Raw genomic sequence first — 17,556 nt, 5'->3', positions numbered from 1 at the left:
TCTCTGCAGGAAGTGCTTGAATCTGTAATCAAAATTGTAAATTATGTGAAGACTCAAGCACTCAACACTCGCCTATTCAAAGAACTATGCAAAGACATGAATGCTGACCACGAAGTCCTTCTCTTCTACACAGCAGTAAGTTGGTTGTCAAAAGGAAACGTTATTAATTGTCTTTGAAATGAAAGATGAAATAAAGCTATTCCTGGAGACTCAAGAAAGGAAAGATCTTGTAGCTCACTACGAAGATGAAGCATGGAATAAAAGGGTTGCGTACCTAGCCGACATTTTTGACCAGCTGAACAAGCTCAATTTGAAGCTTCAAGGAAGGGAAACACATGTTCTCCTTTTTCAAGATAGTCTTCGGGCCTTTGTTTCCAAACTGCAGAACTGGCGTCGGAAAACCAATCTTGGAAACATCGCTATGTTTGAAAAACTTTGTGGAGTGACGGATGAGTCTCAGATCCAACTGGATCAGTTCCTCAAGGATGAGATTACCAAACATCTTCAGTCTCTAGAAAAGGAAGTCGAGCGTCACTTCCCTGAGCTATCACAGGAACAGGAGGCCCTGGTAAGGAACCCATTTTGTACTGAACTTGATGTATCCAGCATCCCACATGATATCCAAGATGAATTCTGGATCTAAGGAACGACTCTTCGGCTCGTGATCTCTTCAAGGTGAAATCCGTGACTCAGTTCTGGTGCGCTATGTATCAGTCATACTCCAAAGTCAACATGATAGCTTTACGTGTCCTTGTTCCATTTGCTTCTACCTACTTGTGTGAGGCAGGATTTTCCATTCTTGTCAATATAAAAACAAAGAATAGGAACAGATTGGATGTTGAAGATGACATGAGATTGGCTCTAACAAACGCTCGGCCACAAATTTCAAAGCTTGCTGCTGAAATGCAACATCAGGCATCTCACTAGCTGGGTTGGATAGCTGTTCAAACCTATGTTAATATTATTTTAAGAAATATATGCTATTTTGTGAATTCAGGTTGGACCAATGTGATTTAATTTGCTAATAAATAATTACAGAATTTTTAAATATTTTTTGTAGATGTTTCTTTCCCTCTCCTTCAGAGAAAATAAAAAAAAAATTAAGCTGCTGATAGTAAGCCCTAAGTAGGGGGTCACATGGGTTTCAAACTTTCAGGTAAGGGGTCGCAACTGCCAAAAGGTTGAGAACCCCTGCCATAGAGCACTGAAAACTCAAAGAACTTCCATATACAGTAAAACTTGTCTAAGACAGAATCACACGGGACCGAGTAAAATTTCTGGCTTGAGCAGGTTTTCTGGCTTAGACATAATGAACATGCATTTCCTTAATTATATATAATTTTTGAGAAGAACATTACACTTGCTTGGCTCAAGAGAAGTAATACATTTGTGAATAAAGTTATTATACTATTTTTGCTATATTTATTAGAATAAGAACAAATTAGACACTCAAAATATACATAAGTACACAAAATCTTAATCAAATATAGTTGAAGAAAGTGTCTAATTTCAACTGTTTCATTTTTTTTAATGGGCTTTCTTATCCAGTTAAAAGAGAATACATGAAGTTCATTTTCCCCCTTCATTTTTGCATACAATTTGATAGCATTAATATAAGTTAACACTTGCAATGAAGTAAAAATTTCCATTTCCTTACCATCTCTTCCATTTTTTTCATCTTCTGAATCTCTCACACTGTTACCATCTTGTGATTCTATTATAGATTTTAAATCAATTTCATCAGTGTCTGTTAAAACATTCTTGTCAACGTTCACAAAACTTTCCCTGTTCACAGAATCATCTGCATCAATCTTCTCAATCAGAGTTTGGATTTCACTAGAATCATCATAACAAACAACTTCTCCACGGTATCTACCATTATCAAGAATAAATCCACAGTTTTGAAAGCACATTATTATGCATTTGATTGAATTACTTTAAAATGCAATTGCATCTAACACGTCAATTTTCATAAGTCATTTCAGATGCTCTCTTACAGTCGTCCATGTTTGCAATAATATGCTGAAGCATCAATTTTCTGCATTTCAATTTTTATATACTGTATAATTCCATTATCTAGTGAATGTTGAACTGATGTTATACATGGAGGTACAGAGACTAAACAAACATTTGAAATTTGAACTTTTGTGTGGCAAGTTGCACTATCTAGGAAAAGTAGAATATTCCTGTTTTCTTATTCCATTCTTTATTTTTAATTTGTTCAAAAATTCCTTGAACCTCGTACTTGTCATTCACACTTTATTATTCACTTTCCATTCCACATAAAGTTGTTCTTCCTTAAATTCTTGAAACAGTGCATTTTCACTTCTACCTATTACCAATGGTAAATTTTCACTACATTTTAAAATTAGGAAAAATAAGAATTTATTTTTTCATGAGAATTATTTAAAGAGTAGAATTTTGCACTTAAAAGACAAATATATTTTTACAAATCATGAAACTAATTTAATTGCAAAAATAATGACAGCAGAAAAAATGAAGAGCATACATTTAACCAACACTTACTGTAACAAAATGTCTGAGAATTTATTCACATTTAAACAAATTATTAATTAAAGAAGAATTTATTAATATTTAGTCAAAAACATTTTTTCCACCTTACTCAGGTTCTAATCCTACTTGTTGATAGATGAGGTAGGTGAAAGATAGTTTTCCATCCATGTTATGTAGGTTCTGCCATGTAGAGCCTTTTATAAGAGAAATCTTAACAATGCTGCAAAATTTTGATATTTCCAGCTCGTACAGGTTTCTGCCCTATACAGTTTCCATCTTAGACAGGTTTTACTGTATTTGAGTATCTACAGGGAGCAAATAAAGCTGCCCAAAATAAGACAATCAGGGAAAATACAAAATCCATGTCAAAAAAACAATTCATTAATATTACTCATCTAAATCAATTCTTAAATCCTCCAAAGTGATATAGTCATTGCTCAATCTGAGATGGTATGATTTGCTAGGACTGTGAATAAACAAGTTCAATATTGTCTATGCCTATTTACACATACTCATATAGTTGAGACATCATGCCACTATCTGCTTTTTTGTGCACAAGGGTCAGGTGCTGCTATTCATGGCTCTGCCCTTTGAGCTAGTATTGGCTCCATACGTGGTCTGCCAAATCTCATAAACAGTTTCTCATCACCTTAATTCCCTTAGCCCATGTATACACCATTACATGAATAACTGTCTACTTCTGTAACAAGTCTCAGCAGTTGGCAAGATGTTACACCCAGATACTGATCTCCAAAGCAACCAAAGCAGATTTCTTATCAGAACCAAGACATCTCTCTCAAACAAAATATACAGTCCATCTGGGTGTTTTTTTATCAACACATATCTCAGTTTGATTCAGCTGACTCCCATCTGGCTCCGTGCACACAATGGAATAGGTTGCCTGATTCTTATTCATGTATCCTTCTCCCACTAAGCAAATAGTTCTTTCCATTCTGGTAATGTGGACTTCACTTGAATTTTTCTTTCCTTTAAGACCAGCACACAAGATACCCTATGCAACCAATGGATCATAAACAGTGATTTACTGGTTTACCTTGTCAAGCAAATTTAAAGATTAAAAATCAAATGCATGTTAAAATTTGAATTGGTAAAAAAAAATGTATATAACCAAATTCCCATAAAACAATACATGCTCCATATGTCCAAGCATGTGCCTGCACATCTTATGCCAAATATATTTTTTTCTACCAAAGAAATTGATTAAAAACAAGAAAACAAAGTGAGAGAGTAACATTCATAATTTTATTTACAATTTAGAATACCTTAAAAGAAATATAACAATAACTTACTATATCTTATAACTCCTGGTAAAGCAAGTACACGTTTCCCAAATAGTGTGTGTGAAGGATAAGGAGGAAGAGGTTCATGACCAATCTAAGAAGGAAAAATAGCCACATTACTTACATACTCAAAACTCTGACCTATTTTTCTACTCAAAATATCAAAATTAAGTCTTTTCCACCAAGAACAGGTGTAGGTGTAATGTAAGGTAAAATGTAAATACTCAGTGTTACAACCATGTAAGTTAGATGAGCCATCCAATAGCAAAAAACAAATCAAAGTATTTGACATACAAGCTGAGGGGAACAATGAAAATAGGATTCTACCTATGTAAGCTAGTGGTGGGCATATGTATCCAATACTCCCTGTGCATGCACCCAGCATTCCAAAGTTGTTATATGTGGTTAGTTTTTAAATTGTAAGTCCAAAAAAATACTGACTTTGCACACATTTTGACTGTACAAGTTATATCACAGTTCTTGTTATGTTTTACTATTTATAATTATTTCATAATTATTAAAACTTTTTTGCAAATTTCCTAATTCATTGTAATCCTGGAAACATTCCTTAGAAGGCTACCTGAGAATATCTATTAACAAGACTTTTTACAAACTCCTCAACTTTGGTTAGATTTTCTTATGACATTGCATTTCTTAAAATCAACTAATATGCAGAATAAAAACAAACTTGTTTGTTCCATCTTGTAATGTCTTACCATACTACTTCCTGCAATTTTATGACATATTTAACTAATCTTATTTCTTATTTTACAAGTAAACAAATTAATTTTGTATTTAAAAACATATTTGTACATGTATTTGGTAATAATGAATTTCTATAACCTTTGTACATTCTGCATGGATAAAGCATAGAACAATCTTAAACAACAAAAGATGAGTAAATTATATTAAAATTTCTGAAGCCTCACCAGTAACCATATCCAATTATACTCTACCAAACAAATGTGTATCTTAATAAAGCTTTAGAATGCAGTATGTAAAATTTGGTGCTTCACATGGTCTGGTTAGTAAAGACCTCAACTCGCAACCTACAGGTAGTAGGTTTAGTTCTCCAACACCTGACACCTTTAAGGATGCTATTACAGCCAGCCACATGAATGTAAAAGTTCTTAACTGATACAAAATACCCAAGCAGCTAAACCCAAATCTAAATAGGTACGAGGTCAAGTGAAGAAGCTACATGCTAGGCTTTTCTTTACGATCAAAACTAAAATGACTTAATAGGACTAAAAAATCAACAACAATAATCCATCTTTCAATTTTCATCATTTATATGCATATTGGCATATCTGGCCTCAAATATTTTTTTAAAAATTGAAAACAACATAGTAAACCAAGCAGCTACCAATGAACAGATACGCAATCACAGAAACAACAGCCTCTGTGATGAACAATATATAAAATAATCTTCATGAAACAATCCTTTATGCCAGCATTTCTCAATCTGTAATATGCAGACCACTTTTAGATGATTTGTGGAAAGGTTGAATAATTACAGAAAAGATGTGGTGACACCATGTACAGATTAATTACACTGTGGCTCACAAAGATAAAAAGAAATGAAATTCAGTTAGTCTGTGAATCAAAGCATTTGAAAACCACCAAGTTGTACAGTATATTATTGAACAACTCATACAGTATACCACATAAACTAATATTTTTATTATATCACACATCCAACAACTTCTTAAATTTCAGTTTTTACTCTTTGTACTTCAGTAAATAACTAAATATTGTATTTTATAAAAACAATTACATCATGTGTGTGTACATATATGATGATCTTTATGTTAGTTAATAGTAAGCCATATATAGTTCATTTAGAACTTTCTAGCTTTAATGTAACTTTCTTCACTATCAAATAAGGGTAATTATGAAATTCCTGTACCATGTATATCTAAATACATTTTTTAGTGGTGCAAATATTAAATTTTTAATAATATAAAATACTGGAAATTTATAATTGTGTATAAAGATACATAAACTAATTTAACTATCTTAATCCACAATACTCCTCTATGCAGTTCCATCATGAAATTGAGATAAATTAGTATTTCCTTTTGGGGCATTCTTGTTAACTATGATGCTAATGGTTTTTCTACTTCTGTCTATCATAAATATACATTTACTGACCTTTTCACTTAGTTTGACAGTTTTATACCCTTTTCTTTCAAATGTAATCTTATTCTCTGACTACTAAATAAAGCCTCAAAACTTACCTCATCCCATCTAGCCTTACACAAAAGAAATTACTTCTATAGAAAGCATTCACCTTCAAAACAACCACACTCTGCATTTCCTGGAGAAAATATATTCCTCATTCTTAATTAACATATTTGTCAAACCACCTAAGACACCCACAGTACTCAAACTTCCCTTATACACCTACTTATCATATCTTGGAAGACAGAGCTCCATTATCAATACACTACCTATATTTATAATTATTTGCTGAAACTCTTAACACATATTTAAGATTTACATAATTCTTTAAAATATTATCACTTTTCCTTCCCATAACTAATTTCAAAAATACCAAATAATATTAAAAGGTGTCCATAAATATTTAATAACCTTTCCATAAAAATTGAACAATAAATGTTCACCTAATAAATTAACTTAATTCTGAACTGCTGTTCTGTGATAGTTTATTCACAACTCCAAAAACAATGGGTCAGATTTTGCAATTTATAATGTATTTCTACAGAACTTAAAGAAGTTGTAGTAGAGCCATAGTTTTACAAGTATATACATAAAAGCATGCACTTAAAGTGAAAAAATGTGCAAAAATAACATAAGCCTTTTTTGTTTCAGGTTATACGAGGGCTGTTCAAAAAATACGCAGACTGACGTCATAAAACAAAATGTACTTCATTTAGAAGTTACAGGTCTGGGACCCCTTCAAAGTACTCTCCTCCCCAACGCACACACTTATCCCAACAGTGTTTCCACTTGTTAAAACAGTCCTGGTACGCTTCTTTTGTAATGTCCTCCAGCTCCTTCGTCGCATTTGCCTTAATCTCGGGAATCGTCTCAAATCTTCTTCCTTTCAAGGGTCTTTTGAGTTTGGGGAACAAGAAAAAATCGCAAGGAGCAAGGTCAGGTGAGTAGAACAGTGATCGAGTGTTTGGCCAAAAACTCACGAGTTCTGAGGGCTGAATGTCGCAGCAACGTGGTGATCCTCAATTTTTCGGTCAAAATCTCGTAACAAGATCCAACTGATATCCCACACTCTTCAGCAAGCTCCCTGACAGTCAGACCTCGACTTGCCCGCACCAGGGTGTTAATTTTGTCGTGTGGGTCGTCAGTTGACATGGAAGAACGTCCAGGACGCTCATCATCTTCAATGGACTGTCGACCATCCTTAAAACGTTCATGCCACTTGAAACATGCCGTACGCTTCATAGCAACATCACTGTAAACCGTGTTAAGCATACCAAAAGTTTCAGTTGCAGATTTTCCAAGTTTATCACAAAATTTCACAGCAAGTCGTTGCTCCTTCAGGTCATTCATTCTGAAATCCGCCAAACGAAAAAATCGCACTTCACTTAAAACCGCGTAGCTAATACACAAATGAAGATATCTGCAATTGGGGAATGGCGTCGTAATCAGCTGATCTGTGCGAACCTAGCGACACCAAGCGGATTCTCCTGGAACCAACTGGAGCCATGCAATTCAAACAGTCCGCGTATTTTTTGAACAGCCCTCGTATATTATATAATGGAATATGCAAAACATTTTGAATAAAACAATAAAACCTTATAACCCTTTATTATTTTACATTAAAACTTCTTGAACCTATGTTTTTATGAATCATGATTGAATAAAACAAATATATTTATTATTTTTGATAAAGGTGTTCAAATATGTATGCTATAACTAACTACTAGAAACATGAAACTAATTATATATAATATTGAACTGCTGTGTAATCTATAACTCAACATGTTTAACTTTATTGATACATTATAAATGTTCTAATGAAATTTTGACTTTCATAATAAATGTTAGCCAGTAGCAGTTCAAAAAAATAATACTTTTAGTTTAATGTAATGGTATAGGGTCTACTGTTTTATTATGGTTTGCACTTACTAATTCATATCAGAATTAAAAACATCAAACATTGTTTAGAAAAATATTAAAATACCACAACATTTCAAATTGATATACCCACCCTCCCTCACTGTATTTTATATGCTAACATTGCTACATTAACAGAGTAATATGTTGTGATCCTTAATTTTTTTCATAAGGCTCAATTAGCACTTTAACTCATTGAGGATTTGAAGTGCTAGATACCTCTGTTTTACTTATATTTGTTTGTTAGTGTTATTTATTGTACTTTTTTGGTGTTAAACGAATGTTTCATTTTTTCTGTAACAACATCTCTTGGTCTACTTTGCATTGAAACCTTAATCCTGTATTGATATATCAGTTTAATTAGAAGTTATTACAAAACTGTAAGCAAGCAACTTTCTATAGCATTTGCAGCTGATAATTCTTCTTTGTTCAATTTTTGTGTATTGGCATATATATATGTGCAAGTTGGATTTGTATGCAACTCAAATGCATTACAATAAACCACCATGAAAATGAAACAAAAAATGGACACTCAATTCTTGTTTTACAAAAGCATTTCATGGATTGGATTCTTTACCTTATACATTTCTCAGTTTTATTATACTCAGTCTCTGAGGCATGTTGTTAAATTAATAATATTCATACGAAGTTCCTACAAAATTAAAATGTTTTTCATGTCTAGACAAAAGTATAACAATTCTCATTACAGATCAAAAATTCTATTATGTGAAACCATTGTACTCTCTCGGTTTAATACTCTGTATTCTGACGGGTCTAAATCTTACCACTTGTATTTTTCCAAATATTATCACCAGTACTCAGTGGTAATACTAATAGAGTATTGGCATTACTAGTACTATCATAATGCTGTTTACATTACAGTTGCTACTAAACAATATTCATCAAATGCTATATAAAATTTTTAAGATTGAAAAATGTATCTGACTGACCTGAATTAATATTTTGACATAATCAAATGGGTGAGCTGTAGCTGTGACCCCAATTTTCCCAAAAACTTCAAACCATTTGGTATTTTTATCCCGAGAAACCAACGTACCAGACGCCATATTTCTCACACCTCTCTCCGTTTTCACTTAAGACCTTATGTATTTGATCATGAACCACAGCACCACCAAAGAAATATTCCACATTTTATAAGAAACATGCATTTTTATATTATAAGACCAAAACTTTTGTTAGGTGATATGCATTGCATTACTGTCAATCCCGAAATTATGCCTTAAATTAAATTCAAATTATAATTATTTAACACCAATAAAATCAAAATTCATGATAGAAATTTAGATTTGAAAATGTTTGAGGTCTCTGTTCGAAAAATATAAAGTGAAAATATTCTCATTCATTATTTACTTCCATGCTTGGGCTTGTCTCCGGACACGTTCGCTCTTACAACCATGGAGGTGTTGTAAAATAAGGGTCGATCCCACTTTTCGTTGGTAAACGAATAGTTTAGGAATTGGTAATGGGTGGTGTTGACTAACTAACTACATTGAGCGAGTCTAGTCTATCACTTAAATTAGGAATGTAGAATTCCGTTAAATAGATTTACGAGGAAATTAAACAACCCTTTGACGCTTTCTGTACAGAATAATTTTTGTTCGCCAAAATTTAAACAGACGGTTATTTCTTAAAAATTAAAATGTTACATTGTCTTAGTTTGACAAAATGTGGCAGTATGTAAATTCATGTAGTATTCCTTTTCTCAAAAATGATTTACAAAATGCTTTTTTTCACACTTAGTATAAGTTTTTAATTCTAGCATCAACACCAACAACTGAAAAAATAGAATCCCTCTCCTACTCACACTGATGGCACGCATATGTCCTCTAATATTGCACTCAATGTTTAACACTGAGAAAACGTCAGTTTAGTAAATTCTAAAATGCTATAACCATGAAACAAAAACCGAATGATATTTAATTTTTCTAAAAATTTTGCTTGTTTTTTATCTACGAGCTAAGCTACACAAAAATAGTATGTTCATTACTGTTTTTAAGAATAGATAGACCAGAGAGGCATAATCAGTGATGTCGATAAAACCCACTTGTATAGAAAAATATATATCTAAAAACGGTTCGTTTGAATTGAGAAAATATTTTACGTAGAGAAGCGAACAACGTTTCGACCTTCTTCGGCCATCGTCAGGTTCACATATACAGAGAGGCATAATGCTGCTATATGGTGGAACTACATTATCTATATCAAATACATACCTTGGCGAATTTGCAAACGCTAACTACAGCAAAAGGTACTTGAAACATTTATCTTATAGTAACAGATAATATATGTTGTAATTTCATCAGCCTTATATATACACACACACACATACATACATACATCTCTGATTTTAACGTTGTAAATCCGTAGACTGTTCCAGCAGGGAACGCCTGTGTGTAACTCCTCTTAGTAAGATCGTACTTGTGACAGGACTTGACAAAACTGCTGATCAGGTGAGTTCTTACATAGCATATGCACGATATAATTATACGCTACTACTCTTTCACTTATTTTATATAAATTGCAAACAAAAACTATGTGTTAGATAAAATCCAGTTTACATTCTGAACTGAATAATTTACCATCTTATCATTCGTACAAATTTTCAAAGGTCTACTTATCCTTGTTAATAAAATAGAAAGAGAGTTCGCCCCTTCTGATAAATAAAATTATTCCAAAGGCGTCTTATTAATTACAATCTTTATCCTTAATCAGGTAAATATAATGAAATCGATGTTTATTTAAACGGAATATAAAACTCATGCTAGTCATGTAAACGTTGCTATCACCCGTAAGATTACATTACAGAGAGCTACTTTTAATACTGATAATCACATGTGCATAAATTAAAGGTTGTTGCAATTTTATGGTTTTATAACAAGAAGCACACATAGTTAAAACAGCATAGGCGACAAAGTATCCACATTAAATGACAGGATGAACAGTCACTAGGGTTTTTTTTACATTTATGTTTAAATAATGATGACGTTTCGAGCTAGCATTCTTCGATAGGTCATACAGCTTACAACTAGACTATTGCTCACCAAGGTTAAAACATTGATCTAGAACCTTTGCGTAGTCTGTGTTTTTAGCGAGCTAATACAGCTCCAGGCTGATCACGTAGCGCGTGCGCAAAAGCAATCGTGCACCCGTATATGACATAAGTGCGGGCTGCTATTTGACAACTCACTGAGCGTGCTCATAATAATAGAATATGGTTAAAGGTATATTGTTATCTCGTTAGTGGTGTTGCAAAATGGTTAGGTGGATTCTTTAAACAAAATACCATAACATCAGAGAGCAACTGCATACATTTTTATAGATGTTTAAGTAAATTTTTGTATCTTTTTTTATTCGAATAAAACCTAGTTGGACAAAATATTTTAATAACGTTCAGAGGAAGCATTAAGTTTATTACAATTGTAAAAAAAAAAGTGTGAATAAAAAATTAGGTAGTAGGAATTGGATCACCAAAGAGATAGGAATTGGTGGAATAACATTACAACTCTTGGTAGTTTTTGACAAGGACCAACCTCTAGTAGATGTATTAACTGTCCTGCCCATTCTTACTTCAAATGCTTTTTTTGAAACTTGGTAGTTGTTCAAACTAAGTGAAAGGTGTACATAGCTAACTTTTTCTATTGAAAACTTTATTTTAGCAACCAAGTACAGACACATGTCCGTAATCAATTTATGAAACCGTAACGAAATACACGACATCATAAATGTGTGTGTGTTTTTTTCTTATAGGGGAATCGAACCCCTGATTTTAGCATTGCAACTCTATAGAATTACCGCTTTATTAGTGGGGAGCAACATTATAAGAAAGTTTTTATGTCGGAAGCAAAACAAGAAGCTTGAATAATTACAGTTTGCTAAGGGGAAATATGAAAGCTATTAGAGTGGTAAGGCATGAACCAACCAAATAGTATCAAAACTACTAATGTTTGAAAACTTTAGATTTGCCGAGTATTTAGAAAGTTTCAACTACTAATAAAACTTGATTCAAGTCTATAATTGAATCGAAATTAAAATCAAAACACAAAGTAGAAATAGGCGAAATGGATGACATTCCCACTTTATGGTTACACCTTATCAAAAACCACCAAATGTTGTAATGCTATCCCACCCATTCTTATTTTAAAATTTTTGCATTTGTTTCATAGGCTTTTTTTTTTTGCTAAGTCTCGAGAGTGACTGGGCTCTAAGTCGCGAGAATAACTGGGCTCTAAGCCTATTATTCTTGCAGCTTTTCTCGGAGCTAATTCTCGACATTTCCTGCTTTTGCTTATATCTTTGTTGTAGTTTTTCTTCAATCTAGCCAGGATGGCAGCTTTTTCTTTGGCAGAATCAATGACTAAGGCTTATTTTGTGTATTCAGTCTTATCTTCTAACCTTATCTCTATTCTTGCAGTAATATTGTCTTCGCTAGGGCAAATATTTTTAAGGTTATCCATCAGATTTTATCCTTTTCTCTCGTTTTGTTGCTTTGAAAGGCATATCTTAAACATCACACCGTTTAACGTACAATCTCAGACGTCAATAAGTGACACTTAGTTTGAATCAATGCAAAGATAAATTATACAAGTTATTGTTTTCGTTTGGGGTCCAAATCACTCGACCAAAGCCATGTCCTCACTTAGGAGACTCACTTCTTAAACACCAACTGCTATGATGGAATTGCTTTCTCCAACACAGAATACTCAAGTCAGACATAAAGTGAAAACTTCGTTTTCAAAGTTCAGATCTAGCTAGAACCGATATTTAGACAATCTGCATTCTCCACATTTTTTTACTAGGCGACACAGCTGCAGGATAATAACGTAGTGCATGTGTAAAGTGCTTATAAAGTTTGTTTAATCCTGTTTGCAGTGTGTTTCAGATTTCAATTTCTATTACACATACTGCATACCTGACCCATTCCTATTATAAGTACTACGATACTTACGATAAAAAGACATAAAATTGTCATAAATGGCCACTTTTAATTATATGAATCTCTTAACAGAAGTCTCACAAAAATTTGTGTAGAAACCATTGGTATTATTTATATATTATATTAATACTATCATACATATATATATGTTTTTGTAGTAATGGGTTCTCTAAGTTTTCTTATATGAGTGTTTTTTAAACTTAAATATATTAACTGTTTAATATGCTAAATAAGAATATCGTTTTGATTTTAAACACATTTCAGAATACAGTGTGCTTTAAATATGTTTAACTCCTAAATGTTACGAATAAATACATTATTCACAAACCGACTGTCCCTTTCTATAGTCTACAGTTTTGTCGTTTCTTTTATGCAGACGTAATAATTTTATTTTAGTCATTACATTTATGTAAATTCATAGGAATTTAATGTGAAAGCTTCTTTTTGATATAGTAATACGGGGTCTTGGCTGATTATCAGAGATAACGAGAAACCCACTTGTAGAGAAAAATATATGTGTAAAAACGGCTAATTTAGATTGAGAAATTTTTTATGTAAAGAAGCGAACAACGTTTCGACCTTCTTTGGCCATCGTCAGGTTCACAAAAAAGAAAAAGGTAACTGACCGATAGCTGACCACATGTTTGAAGGGGGTTGTGTAACTGAGTGTAGGAATGTAGAGGGCATGCTTAGATGTTTGATTGTATTTATTAATATAAGATGTTCCTTTGTATTGGTTTATTTTGAGCTTGAGTTGTTGTATAAGTAAGGCTTCTTTAATTTTGCGCTTGTTTATGTTTGTTTCTTTATTTAGTATTTGGGTGTTTTCTATGGTTATGTTGTGTTTATTTGATTTGCAGTGTTCGAAAACGTGTGAAGGTGACTTTTTGTGTTCCTTGAATCTGGTTTCCATTTTTCTACTTGTTTCTTCAGTTTAGAAGTTGTGGCAGTTATGACGAGTTCTCACATTGTATTTTATAAATAATGTTTGTGCTGTGTTTGTCAGTGTAGTTTTTACATAATATAGTCCTTAATTTTGTGCCTGGTTTGTGAATAAATTTGGTATTAACTGGAATATCATATTTTGTTGCTAGTTTTTGCCAAATATTGGTTATTTTTCTGATAATGTCGGGAATATATGGTATGCACCCGTATATGGTTTCATGATTTTTTAATATGTGGGGTATATTTACTTTTGTTAGTTGATTTTGCTTTTTGTCCAGGTGTGTGCTATAATGTTTTCTACGGTTTGTGGATGAAACTTACTGATGTTGATAAAGTATTGTTTTATTTTGTCTAATTCGTCGTTAACTTTATCTGGTGAGTATAGTTTTATGTCTGTTTACTTGGTTTCTTAGTATGTTGGGTTTTTGTTTTGCTTCATATGCTGAGTCTCAAAGAATGTATAGTCCAGTATGGGTGATTTTTTGTGGATTCCTGTTTTAAACTGTGTATCGGTTCTTGTACTTTTGAGGTTAAGAAATGATAATTGATTGCTTTCTTCCTGTTTACCTGTGAAGTTAGTGTTGGGATGTATATAGTTAATGTGATTGAAAAAATTAAGTGTGTGTTCTGCAGATGTGAATCCCTCACTCGTGTCGTCTACCTATCTGTACCAGTATAGTATTGGATGTACTGCTGTGTTAATTACTTGTGTTTCAAATTGTGTCATAAAAATATTGGTCAAAACTGGTGATACTGGGTTTCCGATGCTTAGGCTATTTGTTTGTATATAGTTGTGGTTGTTACACAACCCTCTTCAAACATGTGGTCAGCTATCGGTCAGTTACCTATTTCTTCCTTTGTGAACCTGACGATGACCGAAGAAGGTCGAAATGTTGTTCGCTCCTATACATAAAAAATTTTCTCAACCCAAATCAGCTGTTTGTACATATATATATTTTCTTGACTGATTATATTATAAGTAACACATGTTTTTTTTCATATTTATTTCTTTTTATATATATTTTATCTCTAAACATCCAGAGACTCGACATGGCCAGATGGTTAAGGTACTAGATCTTTGAGTCGCGGGTTCGAATCCCTTTCAGCCGTAGTGGTGTTATAATGTGACGATCAGTCCCACTATTCGTTGGTAAAAGAGAAGCCCAAGGGTTGGAGGTGGGTGGTGATGACTAGCTGCCTTTGTGGCTTTGCTATAAGAAAACAAGCAAACTAGCTGCCTTTCCTCTAGTCTTACACTGCTAAATTAGTAACGGCTAGCGCAGAGAGCCCTCGTGTAGCTTTGCGCGAAATACAAACTAAACATTATTTTACTTTTTACTGACCAATAGACTATACACTCACCATATAATGCTGCGAATGGTTAAAACTTGTGACCCCTCAAAGTGGCCTTCGGTTCCCTTTCGGGGAAATAAGTTGACAAAACTAAATACACGCTGCTTTTTGCTTGGCTCTTAAAAACTGATAAAGCATTTCTATTTTTTTATTGTAGTATCTGAGGTTGTTTCCAGCTTGCTCTCAATAAAAACTGGTTTTAATAATGGTTTAAAAAGACTTAAAATGTTGTGCAGTATCATGTAATTAGATTTTGAAAATAATCTTTTGCAAAATATCGATCCCACAAGAAACAAACTATTTGTTTGACTTTACGTTACCGATTTTATGAAGGTTGAAACGTTAAATTTAGACTAGAAAGTCCCTGATGCCTCAGCGGTATATTGGCGGTGCGTGGTGATGACTAACTGCTTTCCCTCTAGTCTTACACTGCTAAATTAGGGATTGGTAGTGTAGATAACCTTCTGTAGTTTTGCGCGAAATTCAAAACAAACTAAACCTGTAGAATAAATTATTTGCACTCCAGCAGCGCAGCACTCAATATTTCAGAAGGAGTTGTAGTGCAAAACCTTGAAGAGGGTGCGTGAAACTGGGACTGTTAATAACAAAAGAAATGATAGTGGTGTAAAAAGTGATGCTAAGTATCTCAGGGAATATTCTTTACGAAACATATTTTGAAAGAGTACATGTTATTTATTGTTGTGAAAATGGGTGTGGATGTTTACTCGAGAATAATAATATATCCATTAACAGTAAATGGTCTTAATTGACAAGTAACGACTCGTTAATTGTTCTGAGAAGAGACAATCCAAGCTAAAAATCGGCAACGGACTGTAGACAGTGTAACGTGCTTAAAATATGTGCTGTTGGCAAATCCAACTTCGAATTGCACAACATTTATATCGAAAAATAGTTGGAGACAATTTCCAAGTTTGAGGTCATCTGAGTCAATGGTGTTGGTGATATATAGAAAATTGATGACACCCTGACTGTTGGCAAATACATGCTAAAACGGCTCGTTTGGGTTGAGAAAATATTTTACATAGAAGAGCGAACAACGTTTCGACCTTCTTCGGTCATCGTCAGGTTCACCGAAGAAGGTCGAAAAGTTGTTCGCTCTTCTATGTAAAATATTTTCTCAACCCAAACGAGCCGTTTTTGCATATATATTTCTCTACAAGTGGGTTTTCTCGACATCACTGAAATACATGCTAGTTCTGATCTATCCTGACCTTCTCTCTCCAGTGGGTATTGTGTATTTTCTCATAGCAAAGCCACATTTGGCTATCTGCTGGGTTTACCGAGGGGAATCGAACCCCTGATTTTAGCGTTGTAAATCCGTAGACTTACTGCTGGAATAGCGGGAAACTTTCTCCAGAAGTACAATGATCCAAAGATACAGCAAATGTGGCTAAAGAATATTTCGTCAGTAAAACGGCTAATGGAACACTCACAGCCATGGCATGGTTTGTACAAAGTCTCAGGATGAGCATTCTTGAGGCTGTATGAGCTTATGAAAAACTGAAATAGTCTAACAGGCGATCAAATAACTTGGCTGAATTGTGAAAAGTAACAGAGGACATTTGAAATAAAATTTTTACTGATAAAATATAATGCGGCATGAAACAAGATTTATTTTTTTCTTGTGCATTAGTATTAAACCAACATTACATTTTTAAACACTCCATTCTTAAGTAGTCCTTTAAAGATCGTCAATAATTAGAAAAGTGGATAATAATAATATTCCTACCATACTATATTTGTCATTTCCATAACTGACAGCGTATTTTACTCAATCCAGAGCTTTCAGGTTGGCTGAAATATTACAAACATAATAATCTTTGAAACAATACTTAAATAACATAAGCCATTTGATGCAACAACTGTTATGGTGCACACATTTTACAAGCTGATGAAGAATTATCACAAATATGCTTGCTATAAGATATTATTATTAGGCCTATTTCATTTCTAGACACTACATTCTTTATTTGGACCTTTATGTACTGTCAAGGATTAGAATAATGTATAATGATATTATTCCAATCAAAATAAGTTTGTCATATCCTTTGCAAACAATGCATTTTCCTCAATTCAGAAATATTTAAGCCGGCTGTTCTATCTTCACACGAAAATTAGAGAACTGTACAAACATTCCTCAATACTTCAACATCACTTTACACTAGACATTATACTTGAAACCAGAGGCGTCACTAGGTGCTTAAAAGATTCGGGGTTTGAGCCCATGGCGCGGGAATTTAGTATGATATCAATCATGGTTTACTCCTCTGACAAACACAAACAGAGACATCATAATCACACTCATTAAACAAACATTTCAAACAATTAAAATCATAACAAATTCATAGATCTCCACATTAGCATATA

General features: G+C 33.2%; 1 protein-coding gene across 5 annotated transcripts in view; it reads right to left on the bottom strand.

Annotated features, from left to right (window-relative positions):
- LOC143222207 (mitochondrial carrier homolog 2-like) overlaps positions 1-9,071 on the bottom strand; it is a 61,002-nt gene extending 51,931 nt beyond the window's left edge. For all 5 annotated transcript variants that reach the window (XR_013012097.1, XR_013012096.1, XM_076448335.1 and 2 more), the window contains exons 1-2: positions 8,867-9,071; positions 3,825-3,909 (exon numbers count right to left, since the gene is read on the bottom strand). Coding sequence is in view for 3 of the 5 variants with exons in the window: in XM_076448335.1 (XP_076304450.1) it covers positions 3,825-3,909; positions 8,867-8,983 (202 nt within the window). In the remaining 2 variants the exon portion in view is untranslated. The remainder of the gene's footprint in view (positions 1-3,824; positions 3,910-8,866) is intronic.
- Positions 9,072-17,556: the final 8,485 nt, after the last annotated feature.

The sequence above is a fragment of the Tachypleus tridentatus genome, chromosome 8, assembly GCF_004210375.1.
Source record: "Tachypleus tridentatus isolate NWPU-2018 chromosome 8, ASM421037v1, whole genome shotgun sequence".
In the NCBI taxonomy this organism is placed as follows: Eukaryota; Metazoa; Arthropoda; class Merostomata; order Xiphosura; family Limulidae; genus Tachypleus; species Tachypleus tridentatus.
The sequence above is the reverse complement of the archived record's forward strand: the minus strand, read 5'-3'. Positions and strand labels throughout refer to the sequence as shown.